Below are 17,708 nucleotides of genomic sequence, written 5' to 3'. Positions count from 1 at the left end.
AAACGTTCTCTGAAGCTTCAGGCCTCTATTTAAATCTGAATAAATGCAAATTAATGGCCATTAAGAACTGCGAACTACCATTTATTTGTAATATCCCTGTCAAAGAAACTGTTACATATTTAGGAATAATTATAAATAAAAATTAAAATATTAGACGTGACAACAATTTCAACCCAATTCTGGAAAAAACTAAGAAAAAACTTACTTCTTGGCCTCAAAGAGACAAAGAGAGAACATTGCTCTCTAAAGCAGAGGGAATATCTAGAATTACTTATGCAGCCACTTCATTAGAGGTTGATAAAAAAAACTTGTAGAAACATTGATCAGCTGCTATGCAAGTTTGTTTGGAAGAATAAAACCCATTACATTAAAAAGTCTGTCTTAATGAACAACTATGATAAAGGTGCTCTTAATTTTCTTGGCTTTACCACTATCAACAACACATTCAAAATTAATTGGATTAAAAAATGCCTCCAAAACCCTACTTCGATTTGGAACTTCATTCCCCATCATGTTTTCTCTAAGATAGGTGGCCTTAAATTTGTTCTGCTATGTAACTACAATATTGACCGAATTCCTGTCGCTTTATCTAATTTCCACAAACAAGCCCTTTTGGCCTGGTCTCTTATTTTCAAACATAACTTTTCTCCAAATAGATACTTTATTTGGAATAAAGGATGTTGTACAGGGGCCAAACTCCTTCACTCTCTGACGCTTTGTTACCTTCTCTTGATCCACTTGACACCTCTGTTGGTAGGTCATGGTTTCAATCTGGCTCTTCTAAAAATAATAAAATTATTCGTAGTTTATTCCAAGCTGACTCTGCATCTGTCCCATATGTGATCTCAGCCTGGTCTAGTATGGTTACTGGAGTATGCTGGAACAAAACATGGACTCTCCCCAATAAATACTTATTAGTTAATAAAGTGAAAGAAGTTTCTTTTAAAATCATCCATCGCTGTTACCCAGTGAAATCATTCCTGATTAGGTATAAGAAAGACATTGATATTGCCTGTTCCTTTTGCAATGTTCATCCAGAAACAGTCTCTCACCTTCTCTGGGCCTGCGAACACACCAGTCACCTGTGGCGAGGTATCTGCTGTTTTATTTTAGACAATGTTTACGATAATTTTAAACTTTTTTTCAAATATGTCTTATTTGGACTCACAAATGTTGAAAAAGATTTGAATGATTATTTCTTTCTGTGTAACCTTATATTGTTGTTGGCCAAATTTTATATTCACAAATGTAAAGTTACCAAAACGAAACCCTCATGTGTTTGTTTTCTAAAAGAAGTGGAGCTATATATCTGCACCCTGACCTCCTCCGACAATAGGAAAGCCCTGAAAACAGTATCCCTATGTTCAAAATTTAATGTATTTTTATAAGTTGTATTTGCTTGTCATTGTTTATTACTTTCATGTAAAACCCCTGGCGTTTCTTGTTTTTGTTTTCTTTTTTTGTTCCCTGTTCTTTTTGTTAATTGTTTGTTAATTTACCAATTAATCTGTATGTTCTAAGATTTCAATAAAACAATGGAGAAAAAAAAAAAAAAAAAAAGACAATGCTCGCAACACTTCTGTGTCACATGCTCAACACGTGATCGAGCAAATCGGTTCGAGCATAACATCCCTACTTTTGTAGTTTATTGACGGATAGTCTTGTTTTTCTTTTGTGTGATAAGTCTTAAAGCCCTTTTGGCTTCTCCCTTAGTTATATTTTGTTAGTTTAGTAGTAAAATTAGAGTGCGTTGGCCTAGTTAGGATTGTAGTGGTTTATAATAATTCTTTTGGTTAAATTTTAGGTATTGGAGCTGCTCCACTTTTTGTTACTATATAGATTACTTGGCCAGTTTTGTTCACCCTTTTTTTGGTTATTATCAGCTTTGTTTTTACTGGCTTGTTTTGAGTTAACTTTAGAAAATAGTTCTTATATTGATTTCTTGATTTAAGCAGCTTCGCTAACCCCAGCACTTGATTCACCACCTTTGTCCTTGTATTTATTCTCATTCCCACTTGTATCAATAAATTCTGTTATCTCCCGGTTTTACATCTGTCCACAATTCTCATTCTTTTGTTACATCCATCATACCCCTGTACTGGGTCGTAACAGTGAATAAAAGCATGAGTAAAAATGTACAATGTAAAAAGTGTAAATGAATATAATAAAGGAAGTAATTATAGGTGTGATTATATTATATATAGAGCATAAGTAAAATTTCTGCCACAGGAATGCAAGGAAGTCCTATAACTATCATAATGTTCGGGTCTTATTAGCTGCTGTCGACAGGTTAACAAACCCTCTTGTGTCAGTAGCACCTGAACTTTATTCCACCAAGGCCTGCAATGAGTTTGCCAAATTCTTCACAGAAAAAATCCAGAATATCAGACAAGCAGTTGGATCATCAGCAGGTTCAACAGACATACTGTATCCATTGAAAACAAGTTTAAACACCCATTAACAGCAAATGGTCTGTACTTATATAGTGCTTTTACCCAAAGCACTTTACATATACGTCACATTCACCCATTCACACACTGATGGGGGAATTGCTCAACCACAACCCAGTAGGGAGCAGTTAGGGGTTTGGTGTCTTGCTAGGGGAAACCTCACCATGAGCTTGATGGGTCGGGATCTAACCAGCAACCCTTGGGTTACAGGATGACCAATCTACCCACTGAGCCACGCCACCTCAGCAAAGATCTGGGGGACATCTTATGTCAGCTGAACTCCTCTTCTTGGTGTTTGGACATCCTGACCACAGGTTTCTTCAAAAAGGTCTCTGGAGCCAGATCTGTTACAGGTTGTAAACTTATCTTTAATTTCAGGCGTCTTCCCAGAGCTTCTAAAAACAGCTGCAATCAAACCTCTGCTAAAAAGGTACAATCTAGACAAGACATAAATGAACAACTACAGCTAGAAACAAGTGGAACAAACTGCCAGTGGAGATTAAACTTTCACCAAATGTGGACATTTTAAAATCCAGGTTAAAAACATTTCTTTTCTCATGCACCTATGATGAAATCTGCACGGTAACTTTTTAATTTATCTTGCTTTTAATCATTTTAATGTAATTTACAATATTATTGTGATTCTTGCTATGTGTTGCTGCCTTTTACTACTTCTTAATATCTTTAATGCCTTTGTTTTATGTAAAGCACTTTGTCCTGTACATGAAATAAAAGGAAAAAAATGTATATATATATAAATACATATATATACACGTCTAGTTAATATTTTTCAATTAAAGTAAATGTTTATAAACTTCAAATTGTATATGTTTTTCAGTGGACTCTGACCGCAAATTGTTAATCAAATCTTTTTCCTGTACTGTCTTTTACTTTTACTTTGAAAGTAAAGTGTCGGAAGTTGTTTTTGTAGTTCCCGGAAGTTTTTCTCAGCTCGAGCCATTAAACACAGACCCATCATCACTGCTAGGACGTTAGCTTAAAAACCACAAAGGGAACCGGACACAAATGGACCCGAACCGGATAATCCAGGCTCTGAAAGGGACCATCGACCCGAATCTCAGGCTTGCGGCCGAGAATGAGCTGAACCAGGTGAGCAGCTGAGGATGTGATGGCTGCCGGTCAGTGTGAAACCGGAACCGTTTCGGCCTGCGGACGGGAACGATGTTTGTGGAAGAGCGCAGGCCGTGTTCTGATCTCCGTGGACCAACATGGAGAGTTTCTGTCTGGGCGATCTGAACGTCAGACCTGAGACCAGACTGTTCTGTCACACTGACCCGGTAATGTGAGGCAGATCAGTTAGCCGGACCGGGACCACCAAGCGGTACTCAGACCCAGTACCGGTCACAGGGACTGTCCCGACTCCGCAGCTGCTGCTGCTGGTGCTTGTGTGAGGTGAATTCTGTGGTCCAGTCATCAGTGCAGACCAAAGATAATCCAGAAACTGCTCTGAATACCACTCTGAGTCAGCTACTGGTGCAGGACTGATTCAGGTCGTTTCCAGTTCCCTGTCTGTCCCTTTGGTCCAAACCCACCCTAAAATCTAAACCCGAGTAAAGTCAGATATGACTGGACTAAACGGGTGATTTCATTGTAAAATGAATGAATGCTTCATACCGGAGCTCTGATGGAATCAGCTGTTAGCAGCCTGCTTCTCATCACTTGTTTTAAACATTTACAGCAATAATTCTGTTTGTTTAGTCATGAAACACAGTAAATATGCTGCTCTTCCTTCTACCACTTCATCTGAGCCGCAGTACACCTTCAGTTGTTAGGAAGTGATAGCGGATGTGATGTTAACGTTGTTACCATTGAAGAGTCTTCACAGGAACAGCCCGAATTTCCTGGAATCATTTCAGATAGTTTGGTCTTTTTGCCTTTATTATTCTCCAAACATGTCAGCAAGAGGCTTTCAGCTGGAGATGAGAAGGAGATAGTACAGCAGGTGATCCAGGTGGTGATGCAGCAGCATATGAGGCTCCTCATTGTGTTTATGACACCTGCAGATTTATATATGTATCCATGGCAACAGGAAGGACACAATCTCACCAAGTAAGACACACGTTTGCGTGCACGACTGGAAATGATCCAGAATATTTGCAGACAACGTTCGTACAATGATGAAAATCCAGAGACTTTTCTCGGGGTCTGGATAGAGAATCTCAGTAGAAAGTTCTGAGGGAATGTTCTCTGGAACATTTCAGGATTCCAGCGTCTTAGGCCACATTTTCCCTGGTGGGTTTCCAACTTACGTTTGGACTTGTCAGGAAGAAGTTCTGCGTTCAGTTTGGTGATATCTCCTAAAAAAGTTGAAGTGGTTCCACTTTTACCTGAACAACATGGTAAAGCTATGTGTTTGTGTTTCAGTCCTACAAGATCATCAACTTTGCCCCCACCCTGCTTCAGATCATCGTGTCGGAGCAGGTGGAGTTTCCTGTCCGCCAGGCCGGTAAGACCTGAAACTGGTTTTGTCCTGGAACAACTTATTAAAGAGAAATCTGTTGTTTGTGCTCTGGAGGGAATGTGGTCACAGTCACTTGATACCACCTGGACTTTATGACAGAGCAGCTGAATTGTATTAAACGCATTTAAGACAGGCTAGAGGTGGAGGGAGAGGAGGTCTCTGAGACAGACGGGCTAGAGGTGGAGGCAGAGGACATATCAGGAGACAGACGGGCTAGTGGTGGAGGGAGAGGAGGTCTCTGAGACAGACGGGCTAGAGGTGAAGGCAGAGAACGTACCAGGAGACAGACAGGCTAGAGGTGGGGGCTGAGGATGTATCAGAAGACAGACGGGCTAGAGGTGGGGGCAGAGGACGTATCAGGAGACAGACGGGCTAGAGATGGAGGCAGAGGACGTATCAGGAGACACACGGGCTAGAGGTGGAGGCAGAGTACTTATCAGGAGACAGACGGGCTAGAGATGGAGGCTGAGGTTGTATCAGGAGACAGACGGGCTAGAGGTGGAGGGAGAGGAGCTCTCTGAGACAAACGGGCTAGAGGTGGAGGCAGAGGACGTATCAGAAGACAGACCGGCTAGAGGTGGAGGCAGAGGACGTATCAGGAGACAGACGGGTTAGAGGTGGAGGGAGAGGAGGTCTCTGAGACAGACGGGCTAGAGGTGGAGGGAGAGGAGGTCTCTGAGACAGACGGGCTAGAGGTGGAGGCAGAGGATGTATCAGGAGACAGACGGGCTAGAGGTGGAGGCAGACGACATATCAGGATACAGACAGGCTAGAGGTGGGGGCTGAGGACATATCAGGATACAGACGGGCTAGAGGTGGGGGCTGAGGACGTATCAGGAGACAGACGGGCTAGAGGTGGAGGCAGAGGACGTATCAGAATATGGGCTAGAGGTGGAGGCAGAGGATGTATCAGGAGACAGACGGGCTAGAGGTGGAGGCAGAGGACGTATCAGAAGACAGACGGGCTAGAGGTGGAGGCAGAGGATGTATCAGAAGCCAGACGGGCTAGAGGTAGAGGCAGAGGAGGTCTCAGGAAACAGTCTGGCTAGAGGTGGAGGCAGAGGACGTATCAGAGAACAGACGGGCTAGAGGTGGAGGCAGAGGACGTATCAGAGAACAGACGGGCTAGAGGTGGAGGCTGAGGACGTATCAGGAGACAGACGGGCTAGAGGTGGAGGCAGAAGACATATCAGAAGACAGACGGGCTAGAGGTGGAGGCTGAGGACGTATCAGGAGACAGACGGGCTAGAGGTGGAGGCAGAGGACGTATCAGGATACAGACGGGCTAGAGGTGGGGGCTGAGGACGTATCAGGAGACAGACGGGCTAGAGGTGGAGGCAGAGGACGTATCAGAATATGGGCTAGAGGTGGAGGCAGAGGACGTATCAGGAGACAAACAGGCTAGAGGTGGAGGCAGAGGACGTATCAGAAGCCAGACGGGCTAGAGGTGGAGGCTGAGGAGGTATCAGAAGACAGACGGGCTAGAGGTGGAGGCAGAGGACGTATCAGGAGACAGACAGGCTAGAGGTGGAGGCTGAGGATGTAGCAGAAGCCAGACGAGCAAGAGGTGGAGGCTGAGGAGGTCTCAGGAGACAGTCGGGCTAGAGGTGGAGGCAGAGGAGGTCTCAGGAGTCAGACAGGCTAGAGGTGGGGGCTGAGGACGTGTCAGGAGACAGACGGGCTAGAGGTGGTGGCTGAGGACGTATCAGAAGTCAGACGGGCTAGAGGTGGAGGCTGAGGATGTATCAGGAGACACACGGGCTAGAGGTGGAGGCTGAGGACGTATCAGGAGACAGACGGGCTAGAGGTGGAGGCAGAGGACATATCAGGGAAATACTGTCCACACATAAGTTGATGTGAGGAGTCAAAATAGTCTCCATGTGGTTCATAGAGGACGTTCCAGTTATTTCAGTGTTTGTCGACGTAGACCATGAATATATTGATCCTGCTTCATTAAATCAGAAGGAAACTCCAGAGTTATGTGACCTTTACATTGACTGATTTTGTGTGTGTGTTTGTGTGTGTGCTTAGCGGCCATCTACCTGAAGAACATGGTGAGTCAGTACTGGCAAGACCGGGAACCATCTGTGGGTGAGGTTGTGTTTCCCTTCAACATTCATGAGAACGACCGGCAGCAGATCAGAGAGCACATAGTGGAGGGCATCATCCGCTGTCCAGAATCCATACGGTACAGAGGAAGTACTTTAGATCTTTCCTGATGTTCATTTAAGTCCCAGTGGGCTCCTGAATGATGGTTTTATGTTTGTAGTGCCCAGCTGACCATGTGTCTGAGAGCCATCATCAAACACGACTTCCCAGGCCGCTGGACCGCCATTGTGGACAAGATCGGCATGTATCTCCAGTCCCAGAGCAGCGGCAGCTGGTATGGCAGCCTGCTGGCTCTCTACCAGCTGGTCAAAACATACGAGTGAGTAACCCACTTACATTGGTGAGTTTGATTTCCTCACTCTGAACGTCCATCTAGGAGGGCTTTAACACTAATATCAGGAGGCCAGAAAACACTTAAATTTCCCAGAAAATGTGTTCAGGCTGACAGAACGTTGTAAGTTCAGGTAGGGCTTGGATCGAATTTTAATCACAATTACGATCTGGGTTTTCAACAATCATAAAAATGAAAGGAGCCAAATTTTTTTGTCCTTCGCAGTTTCCTCTTGTGTTGTTTTCAATTGCAAATCGAGCACCACTGGCATTGCAGCGCTCTGCTGCAGACTCCTCCCGCGAGTTGCAAACACCTAACCAGTTAAGGCTGGACACACGGGAGGCGACGTCGCTCCTTCTCCATCATTTTCTATGGAACTTGCACGATGAGCCGAAAATCGCTGCCCTCCTCCAGCCAAGCGACAGGCGACGTTTGTGCATGTGAAATGTTGCGCTCGTTCACGCAGACGTGCACACGGGGGCTTGTGACGCGACACAAGAAGTGAGTCGTGACTAAATAATCCAACATCTTCCAGAGACACAGAGACAACAAACATTATAAACAAACATAACTTTTTCCTCAGTTAACACAGTGAACAACCCGGGATTTAAGAAACTCATCAACACTTTGGTCAAACGGCATCACTGCCATCTCGTCTCCATGTTAGTGGAGTGTCTCTGCTGCCCTGTATGATGTGGTGAAGGTGTTGTAAAGGACGTGGCTACAGTCCAATGTTTCGCCGCCGCTACGGACCTGTGATCAAGCCGCACCATAGAGCCGTATAGAAATGTCGCGCTACATTTTATTGACGCAGATTTCAACATGAAAACGAAATGTCTCCAGGCTCAATTCTTTCCAGATCACACTGGGCAGAACATAGCAGCTGGTCTGAGACTAACAATAGCTACAGGGACCTGGAGGAAAGATACTAGTCTGGATTACCACAGACCCCCCCACAGGAGAAACTTTCTCTTTGTTCCTGTTTTACGCTGTTGGACCGTGTAAAACCACGTTGGTTTTATTGTGATAAATAGTTTAAAGTGTAAAATAACTATCAGACCATACTGGTTTTGCTGGTGGGAGATTCAGTGCCTGACCAAGGAAAGAAAAGCAGGTGGACCTCCTTCATCTCTGAATCCAGCAGCTTGTCTGTGGCATCGTCTCTAGAATCTTCTGCAATGTTTCCATCCAGATTTATCTCCACCCAGAGTTGCATTAATTAAGATCTTGTATAGATGATGGAGAGTCTGACCGCTACTCAAAGCCTCCTCCAGCACATCCCAAACGTTCTCAGTGGGGTTCAGGTCTGGACTCTAGTGGCCAATCCATGAGTGAAAATGATGTCTGGAAATGTTCTAACTTTTACTATTAAACATAGTCCTAAGTTCTACTGCTGTTTTTCTTCCATCTGATTACATCAAACCTTGAAGTGATCACCAATGTTTTTCTGACCACATTTCTTCCTGGAAGACGATGGCTCCCCACCATCCTACCAGTTTTTATTAATGGTTGGACGGTTCCGAACCCAGTTTTAGTAGTTTCTGCTTCTCATGTGTTTTCTCTGCTTGATGGCAATGATCTGACCCTTCTGGAACAGACCAGCATCTTTTCTTTCCACGTGGTTGTTTAAGACATGAGAAGCTGCTCGTTGCATCGGTTGGAGTTAAATAACTAGTTGCAGCTGGAAGATGATCACCCTACAGGAATCATCCAATAGGAGGCTCCCACCTGTTTGCTTAGTTAAATCCAGGTGGAGAGTTTGTTTTAGCCAGACAGTGTATTTATTTAATTTTACACCTGGAAATCTTCCCATCTCCTGGAAACCAATTGAATATTATTTCCTGAATAGCTGTGTTGAGGAAACATTTGGTTGAAGACGACCAGTTTTTCTTTCATTTTCAGTCCTTGTAAATACCAGGTGTGTGTGTGGGGAGGGGGTTACTGAAGCAGGTAACAGGTAAACTAGCATGAAGTTGTGTGTGTGTGTGTGTGTGTTAAGATACAGGAAGGCTGATGAGAGGGAGCCGCTGCTGGCAGCCATGCAGATTTTCTTACCCAGGATTCAACAGCTGATCAGCCAGCTGATGACGGACGCCACCATCTTCTCTGTCCTCATCCAGAAACAGATCCTCAAGATCTTCCATGCCCTCGTACAGGTGAGAGTGAACCAAATTATTCTGATTGGTTTACCTCAGCATGATGATGATGATGATGTTGATCTGTTCCTGCAGTACTCGCTGCCTCTCCAGCTGATCAACAACATGGTGATGACTCAGTGGATGGAAATCCTGCGAGCGGTGATGGACCGAGACGTTCCCGCTGTAAGACCTGGTTTTCTCTGGCTGGTAAAATGATGGATTCACCACAGCGACCTGCTTTATGGCCGGCTGGGTTTCTACACGTAGACTTGAATCCTTGGAGGACGTTGTTGATCAAATTAATAATCTTCATCAATCAGGTTCCATCATTCAGCAGCTGGTCGGATCCTCATCAGATCTGGTCTGGGTTTTGTCCATGTTACATCATCATCCTTTTCTTCATCCTCTCAGTTGTCATCATCCTCATCTTGAAAAACAAGCTCAGCATCACCAAGGTGCTGGACCAGAAGTTCCTCGTCCCTGAACATGGCCTCCATCCAGCTTCTCTGGAAGCTGCTTTTCCTCCGTTCAAACATGGACTCCGGCTTCTGTTCACTGGCTTTCGTTTTCCTTTTCCAGTCATGTTGCTTTGAGGTGTCTGTCCTTGTGCTTCGACGTCTTCCTTGCTCCATCCCTGTGTTTCCCTTTCAGACCTTCCTCTTTGATCCAAATATCAGAAACAGCTGACGTAAGATTTCTCAGAACGTCCTCCAGGTGTGGTGATTCCATCATCTTCACCAGGTTGAGTGAAACGTTCTGGTTCCTGCTCTTAAACTGGTCTGAACTCCTCCAGCTCTGACCTTTCTGTTTGTCAGGAGACGCTGGAGGTTGATGAGGACGACCGTCCTGAGCTGGCGTGGTGGAAGTGTAAGAAGTGGGCGCTGCGCATCATCACCAGGGTGTTTGAGAGGTGGGTACAGAGGTTAGCAGAGCAATATTAGCTCCCATGCTCATCATAATGATCTGAACCACAGGTATGGAAGTCCTGGAAATGTGACCAAGGAATACTACGAGTTTGCAGACTTCTTCCTGAAGACGTATGCAGTAGGAATACAGCAGGTAACCAGCATCACTGATCACACTCCACAGGCCGGCTTTCTGCTGCTGAGCTCCATCTGGTCTCCTCCAGGTCCTGCTGAAGGTGGTCCACCAGCACCGACAGAGGGAGTACATCACTCCTCGCGTCCTGCAGCAGAGCCTGAATTACCTGAACCAGTCACTGTCACACTCCCTGACCTGGAAACAGATGAAACCCCACATGCAGGTCAGAACTCGTCATAACCACGTTTTTATAGGTTCTCCAAGGAAATGTTTAGCAAAGACCAGGAAGACTAAAACGATGCTGTTACCACTGGATTTTCCCTCTAGTCGCAGATAAATTTTTAATATTGTGAGAATTGGAACAATCTGCAGAGGCTGAGAAAGGACATTTTCATCGTGTTTGCACACCAGCTTTTAGTGACTGGAAAATAAATTCTAACGAACTCTGTGGTTATTTCACCTGTAAACATGTCAGTCACTGAACAGCAGGATAAATTTATTTGTTATTATTTTTAATTTCCTTTCAGTTTTCTTTTTTGGTTTAATAGCAGATCTGTAATGGATCGGATTTATACAGCCCTTTTCAAGCCACCCAAAGCACTTCACATTGTATCAGAGTGACGGAAAAATGGCAGCTAATCCGCCTACAGCTTCTCCAACCACCACCCAATATTCATGCTGACACAACAACGGATGACCGGGGGAGCGGGACTCGGACCACCAAAGTTTCAATCACTGGATGACCCGCTCTACCACCTGAGCCACTGCCACCACAGATGACTCAAAGATAAAAAATTCCAACAAAATCTACACTAATTGTAGGATTTTCACAACAGTAAATGTGATTAAAGTTACATAGAATAAATAAATTGGTACATTTTTTTCTCTTTTTTACAATTTTTATTTATCGACGTTCTTTTAGATGTTTATTGTTTCTGTGCGATTGTACACAGCAAGTTAGCCCACAGAGATAATAAAGATTCCTCCAACTGGAACTTTAAATGTATAGAAAGTTAAGATTAAACTGATATAAATATGATACTGGCTGGACATACAACCTCTAATCAGTTCTGGTAAAATGCAAATAAAACGTAGATAAACGTAAATAAAACATCTTGTGCTGTGGAAAAATATAAAGTGAATTCAATGATTTCCACATCTCATCAGGTCATATTTTATCCCCAGTAGAATATAACCAACATCTCAGAGGATGAAACTGAGACATTTCACCATGCGATGGAAAATAAGAGCTGATAGTGAATCTGATGCAGCCACATCATTTCAGAGAGGCAGAGTCTCTCAGATGGAAAGATTGACAGAGCTTCATAAGAAATCTCTGTGTGCATGGGACAAGGCTGGTCTGGTACAGTCAACTCCACTCTCAGGTCTTTGCCTCTAACAACATTCCAGACTCATGTTTGGTACAGATGGAGTCATAGCACAGTGAATACAAGATTAACTTATCCACTACAACTTCTACAGTCATCTTGGAGAACGAAATGAAATGACCTGGTGTGACCTCTTCACAGCTCCAACAGGAGCTGAGAATTCCTCAGCATCCGCCCGAAGTGGAGCAGTTTTTAATGGAAGAGAAACCGTTTGATGTTGTGTGTAAGCCATTCAGCTGTCAGCTGATCAGCTCATCTTCTCCAAACTTTGCGTCTGTTCCAGGCCATCTGCCAGGAGGTCGTCTTCCCTCTGATGTGCTACAAGGAGGAAGATGAGCGCTTGTGGCAGGAAGATCCTTATGAATACATTCGCATGAAGTTCAGTGAGTGTTCACACTTCCTGCTGGGACGTACAGTCTGAACTTTACTGACATGAACAAAGACAAAAAACATCGCTGTTGGTTTAAGGAGGATGGTGTGTGTGTGTGTGTTGCAGACCTGTACGATGACCACGCCCTCCCAGTGACGGCTGCTCAGAGCTTTCTGTGTAAAGCGGCTCGGAAAAGGAAAGAGGTCGGAAACCTGTTGCAGGAGATGGAGGGTAAACTGGGATTTCCTTTTGACCATCAGAACCTGAACCACCTGTTCTTCTCGCCAGGTTCTTCCTCAGATGATGGAGTTCTGCCACCGGATCCTGATGGACCCGTCTGCTGACCCCCGCAGGAAGGATGGAGCGTTGCACTGTATTGGAGCTCTGGCAGAGCTTTTACTGAAGGTAAGTACAGTCCAGTGGATGTTAGCAGACAGCAGGAAGCAGCAATGCTAACATGTAGCATAGCTACATGACGGGAGAAACTCAGCTAAAAGACTCTCCCAAGCACCTCGTCCAATGACGTAGGTTTGATGTCGACATTGGTAGGACATAAAATCAGGTCCACACAGCCCTGAATGAGGAGTGTTTTATTATACTTACAGATTTTTCTTTGCAGAACCATCTAAATGAGTGGATAGAAAATTTGCCCTAAAAATATTTGACACAGACATTAATATTGTAAACTCAAGCTTTGTAATGTCTGATGAAAAAGCATTTAATTGCATTTCAATTCAAAACAGTGGAAAATGAAATTTTAAGTAGTTTACCTAGCAGCTCCAGCTGATTAAAAGTCTACAACATGGAGGATCATTTTAGCTGTGTCTGACTTCCCCATTCTTTACTTCACACAGATATTATAGAGACTTTACTTTACTCCTTCCTAGGACTACTTGAGTCATTCCTAGATGAACTTGGCTGCTATTCACAGGTTTCCACTGAAAGTGATCTGATTTTCTTTTAGAAGTAGAAAACAATTTACATTTCCTACTGTGTTCCAGGTGAATTTACTCTGACACAGTAACACAAATCCTGAGTCTGACACTTCTGTAGTAATCTCACATGTCTCAGCTTTCTGTAGAGACCAGGATTATGCATAGAGCCTTAGTGGTTGTGAAAATATACTTAATTTATTTTGTGGATATCTTCTCAGGAGACGGAATAAAGAGAAAAGGTTCATGAATCTGTGTTGTTATCCACAGAAACGGGTGTACAGGGACCAAATGGAGCAGATGCTGCAGAACTACGCCTTTCCTTTGCTGAACTCGCCTCTCTGTTATCTACGGGCCCGGGTACGTTAACCAACTCTTCACAAGATGCATCTGGTAATCTGTTCTGGTCTGTAGGCCCATGTTTACACTCTAGATCCAGTTTTATCTGATTATTTCAGAAGAGAACAATAAAAAATTTTAGGTTACTTGCATAACCCCGGTTCTCACAGTAGCTCTTGTTTTGATGTCTCAAATAAGGATATGGATACGCCCCTCTGCATATTACTCAGAAGCACTTATGTCATTACAGCACTCATGATTGGCTGGTAATCGTGACGCTCATGCCACCCTACCTTTAAGTAGCCTGTTGAGACAAGTGAGAGAAGTGCTTCTGGGGATTACGCAGAGGGCGTATTCATAGTGAGACGTCCAAACAGGCGCTATGAATGAGAACTGAACTTCAGTGTGTTTGATGTGAAATCACAAGAAGAAGAAGAGCTCAGGTTTTGTGTTTTCTATCTCTGATCATATCTCACGTCCTGGGAAATTATAAATAGCCACTTTGTTTTGGTTGTTTTAGATGGTAATTCCATATTTTTTAATCCTGTAAATTATGTGAGCTATAAATTAAATAATGGAGCAGAAACATGTGCAGTGAAGGAGGACAGAGGAACAAAGGACCAAACCAAGACAAAGTAAGCTGCCATAGAGTCGTGTTTCTGTGTTTCAGCAGCAGACTGCTGCTTTATGGTGGTCAGAAATGGTAAGATCCAGTTACTTTGTTTTCCTCAGGAAAGAAAGACAGCTGGTGAATTAACTCTGAGCTGGTCTTAACTAAACCTCCTTCTCAGTTTTCCATTGTCTCTGTACAGTTTCATAAAAACTTAGATTCCTGTAAATAAGCATGATCCAAAGGAGAATAGTAGAAGAACCATCATTAATGTGACAATGGTGTGTTTTCCATCTGTGGAATGATTTCCACTCACTTCTTTAACCTTAACAAGAACAACATGTTGAAAAACATGTCAAGTCAAACAGACGTCACGCCTTCCATGAATCCTCCACGTCACAACATACTGAGACCTCCTCTGTCTCCTCCTCTAGCCCGTCTGTCCCCTGAGACGTCCTCTGCCTCCACCTCTAGCCCGTCTGTCTCCTGAGACGTCCTCTGCCTCCACCTCTAGCCCGTCTGTCTCCTGAGATGTCCTCTGTCTCCATCTCTAGCCCGTCTGTTTCCGGAGACCTCCACTGTCTCCACCTCTAGCCCGTCTGTCTCCTGAGACTTCCTCTGTCTCCATCTCTAGCCCGTCTGTCTCCTGAGACGTCCTCTGTCTCCATCTCTAGCCCGTCTGTTTCCGGAGACCTCCACTGTCTCCACCTCTAGCCCGTCTGTCTCCTGAGACTTCCTCTGTCTCCACCTCTAGCCCGTCTGTCTCCTGAGACGTCCTCTGTCTCCATCTCTAGCCCGTCTGTCTCCTGAGACGTCCTCTGCCTCCACCTCTAGCCTGTCTGTATCCTGAGATCTCCTCTGTCTCCACCTGTTTTCTGCAGTCAGGTGAAGATGCAACTGGAGAAACTGAACTGGAACAAGACTGCAGGTCCAGATGGTTTTAGCTCCAGGCTTATGAAAATCTGTTTAGACCAACTATGTTAGATCCTTTAGCCCCTTTTCAACTTGAGAGACTGTTGTTTGGCTCCTCGCCTTAAGGATGGAAACACTTTTCAGGACCCATTTCAGGTTGCTATGGTACCATTCTTGGGATTAAATCTGAGATCCTTCAGTGTTTGCACCAAGTTATTTAAAATCTTCTATCAGTCTGTGGAGGAGCGTTCAGCTGGGAAACTGAACAAACTGATGCAGATGTTCTGGTTCTGTTCTGGGAACTCCTGGAGCTGATCTTCTAAAGGTTGCTAAAAATGATGGACAATTATTCACATCCTCTATTCAACACAGTGAGGAAACGGCAGAGTGTGTTCAGTGAGAGGCTTCTTCAGGTCTGCTGTAACACAGAAAGGTTCAGGAGGTCATTCCTGCCAATATGACGATTAATGATTTATAATGTAACATTAGCATTTCCCCTCAGGAATGATTTTTTCGTCTTATGGTCTTCAACAGTTGTAGTTTCACCACAAACAGACTTTAAAATGGAGCAGAAATATTTATGGAGCCTGTTTCCTCAAGCATTCTCCTTTTTTCCTGAGGTCCAGGGAAAATATTCAGGAGAAGTCATATTTCTGGGTTTATGACTGTAACCTCTGACCTTTCCAACACCTGCAGCCATCCTTTTTGAGAGTTTGTAATCCTTGTGATGCCTTTAAGTTGAACTCAAGGAAGCTGAAGTTTTCTTCTTGGTTCTTTCAGATGTTTCAGTTCTTCATACATTGAAGTTCTTCAGCTATAACTAAGAGTTCACTCTGTTCAGTCACTTGTGTGTCATTGACTCCATCATTGGTTCTGTAGGTCTCGTCTCAGATAAATTCTGTCTGTTCTGTTCTTGTAGTCGTGCTGGGTCCTGCACTGCTTCAGTCCGCTGCGTTTCCATGACGAGGTGATGCTGAGGAATGCTGTGGAGTTGGTCAAACAGGATCTGATAGATGACAAGGACATGCCCGTCAAAGTGGAGGCTGCCATCGCTCTGCAGACACTGATCAGCAACCAGGAACAAGGTGTGTGGAGAAACACTGGTGATGAAAATGCTGCCAGTTACTGAGTGTGGTTTGTCCAACATAAATAAATACAACCCCGATTCTAAACAAACTGGGACTTTTCAAAAACTGCAAATAAAACCAGAATTCAATGATTTATAACCTCCATCCATCCATATTATATTCCCAGTAGAAGATAAAAATCACATCAGATGATGAAACTGAGACATTTTACCATGTGATGGAAAATATGAGCCGATAGTGAATCTGATGCAGCAACACGTCTGGAAAAAGTAGTTCCAGGGTGATGTTCAGCGTGGTGTAAAAAGTAGTTCCAGGGTGATGTTCAGCATGGTGTATGTTACGACCCAACTTTAGGGGTATGTTGAAAGGCCTAACAAAAGAAGCATTGGCCAGTTTAAAAGGAAAACGGGTACCTTTATTGTTGTAACCGGAACGGGAAGAACAAGGTCAGCTGGCGGCAATAAACGAATGCTGGGGTTAGCGAAGCTGCTCAAACAAATGAACAGAACAAAACCAGTCTAACTGAAATCAAACTCAGCCAGTTGAAAACAAAATCAAGGTTACCTATTATATGTGAAAACAAACTGGCTTACTAAGCTAATAACAGTGAGGAAGCAGTTCCAATAAACTAAAAAAAAAATACTTGCAATGGACATATCTAGCCTACAGCCTAGCTACACAAAACTAGCCACCACGAATCACTCATTTACAGACACAGACTAACTATTACACCAACACCCCAATTCCAAAGGCCGGGAGCAGACTGCCTGTGTCAACAGCTGCTCCCTGAATGACCTGGGACTTCCCTGGAGAGCGCTTTCTGGAGCTGTGATTGGACCAACAGCATCCAATAGGAACGGAGAAGGCAGCGGTGTGTCCAGTCCAACCAATCCGATGCAGGCACCAAGAGTGGAAATTTGTACCAAGGATTGGAGTCAGGTGGCGGCAATAATCAGCTGGCTTAACAGTGTAGCAAACCCTCTTCTAACATGTCTGGAAATGTCTGGGAAGTGAGGAGACCAGTTGCTGGAGTTTTAGGAGAGAAATGTTGTCCTATTCTGGTCTGATGCAGGATTCTAGCTGCTCTACAGTCCTGGACCTTGGTTGCTGGATTTCTGCTTCCATGATGCTCCAGATGTTGTGTATTGGTGAAAGGTCTGGACTGCAGGCAGGCCAGTTCAGCAGCTGGACTCTTCTCCTGTGAGGCCATGATGCTGTGATGGATGCAGGATGTGGTTCAGCATTGTCTTGCTGAAATCTGCAAGGTCTTCTCTGAAAGAGACGTCGTCTGGATGGGAGCAGATGTGGCTCTAAAACCTCCATGTACTTTTCAGCATTGATGGAGCTTCATAGATGTGGAAGCTGTCCACACCATAGACACTAATGCAGCCCCATCCCATCAGAGATGCAGCTTTTCACCTGTCCACTGATAACAAGCTGGATGCTCCCTCTCCTTTTTAGTCTGCAGGACACGCCGTCCATGCTTTCCACAAACTAGTTCACATTTTCATCCAGGTT

General features: G+C 44.1%; 1 protein-coding gene across 2 annotated transcripts in view; it reads left to right on the top strand.

The window, feature by feature from the left end:
• Positions 1 to 3,385: 3,385 nt before the first annotated feature.
• Positions 3,386 to 17,708, top strand: part of ipo8 (importin 8) — a 33,261-nt gene continuing 18,938 nt past the window's right edge. For both annotated transcript variants that reach the window (XM_041977656.1, XM_041977655.1), the window contains exons 1-14: positions 3,386 to 3,560; positions 4,836 to 4,917; positions 6,964 to 7,120; positions 7,202 to 7,360; positions 9,372 to 9,528; positions 9,604 to 9,693; positions 10,326 to 10,420; positions 10,485 to 10,569; positions 10,640 to 10,774; positions 12,223 to 12,322; positions 12,436 to 12,512; positions 12,598 to 12,714; positions 13,512 to 13,601; positions 16,022 to 16,187. In XM_041977656.1, coding sequence (XP_041833590.1) covers positions 3,477 to 3,560; positions 4,836 to 4,917; positions 6,964 to 7,120; positions 7,202 to 7,360; positions 9,372 to 9,528; positions 9,604 to 9,693; positions 10,326 to 10,420; positions 10,485 to 10,569; positions 10,640 to 10,774; positions 12,223 to 12,322; positions 12,436 to 12,512; positions 12,598 to 12,714; positions 13,512 to 13,601; positions 16,022 to 16,187 — 1,594 coding nt within the window. In that variant the 5' untranslated portion in view covers positions 3,386 to 3,476. The remainder of the gene's footprint in view (positions 3,561 to 4,835; positions 4,918 to 6,963; positions 7,121 to 7,201; positions 7,361 to 9,371; positions 9,529 to 9,603; positions 9,694 to 10,325; positions 10,421 to 10,484; positions 10,570 to 10,639; positions 10,775 to 12,222; positions 12,323 to 12,435; positions 12,513 to 12,597; positions 12,715 to 13,511; positions 13,602 to 16,021; positions 16,188 to 17,708) is intronic.

This window comes from Melanotaenia boesemani, chromosome 23 (assembly GCF_017639745.1).
Source record: "Melanotaenia boesemani isolate fMelBoe1 chromosome 23, fMelBoe1.pri, whole genome shotgun sequence".
In the NCBI taxonomy this organism is placed as follows: domain Eukaryota; kingdom Metazoa; phylum Chordata; class Actinopteri; order Atheriniformes; family Melanotaeniidae; genus Melanotaenia; species Melanotaenia boesemani.
This window is presented reverse-complemented; position numbering and strand designations above follow the sequence as displayed.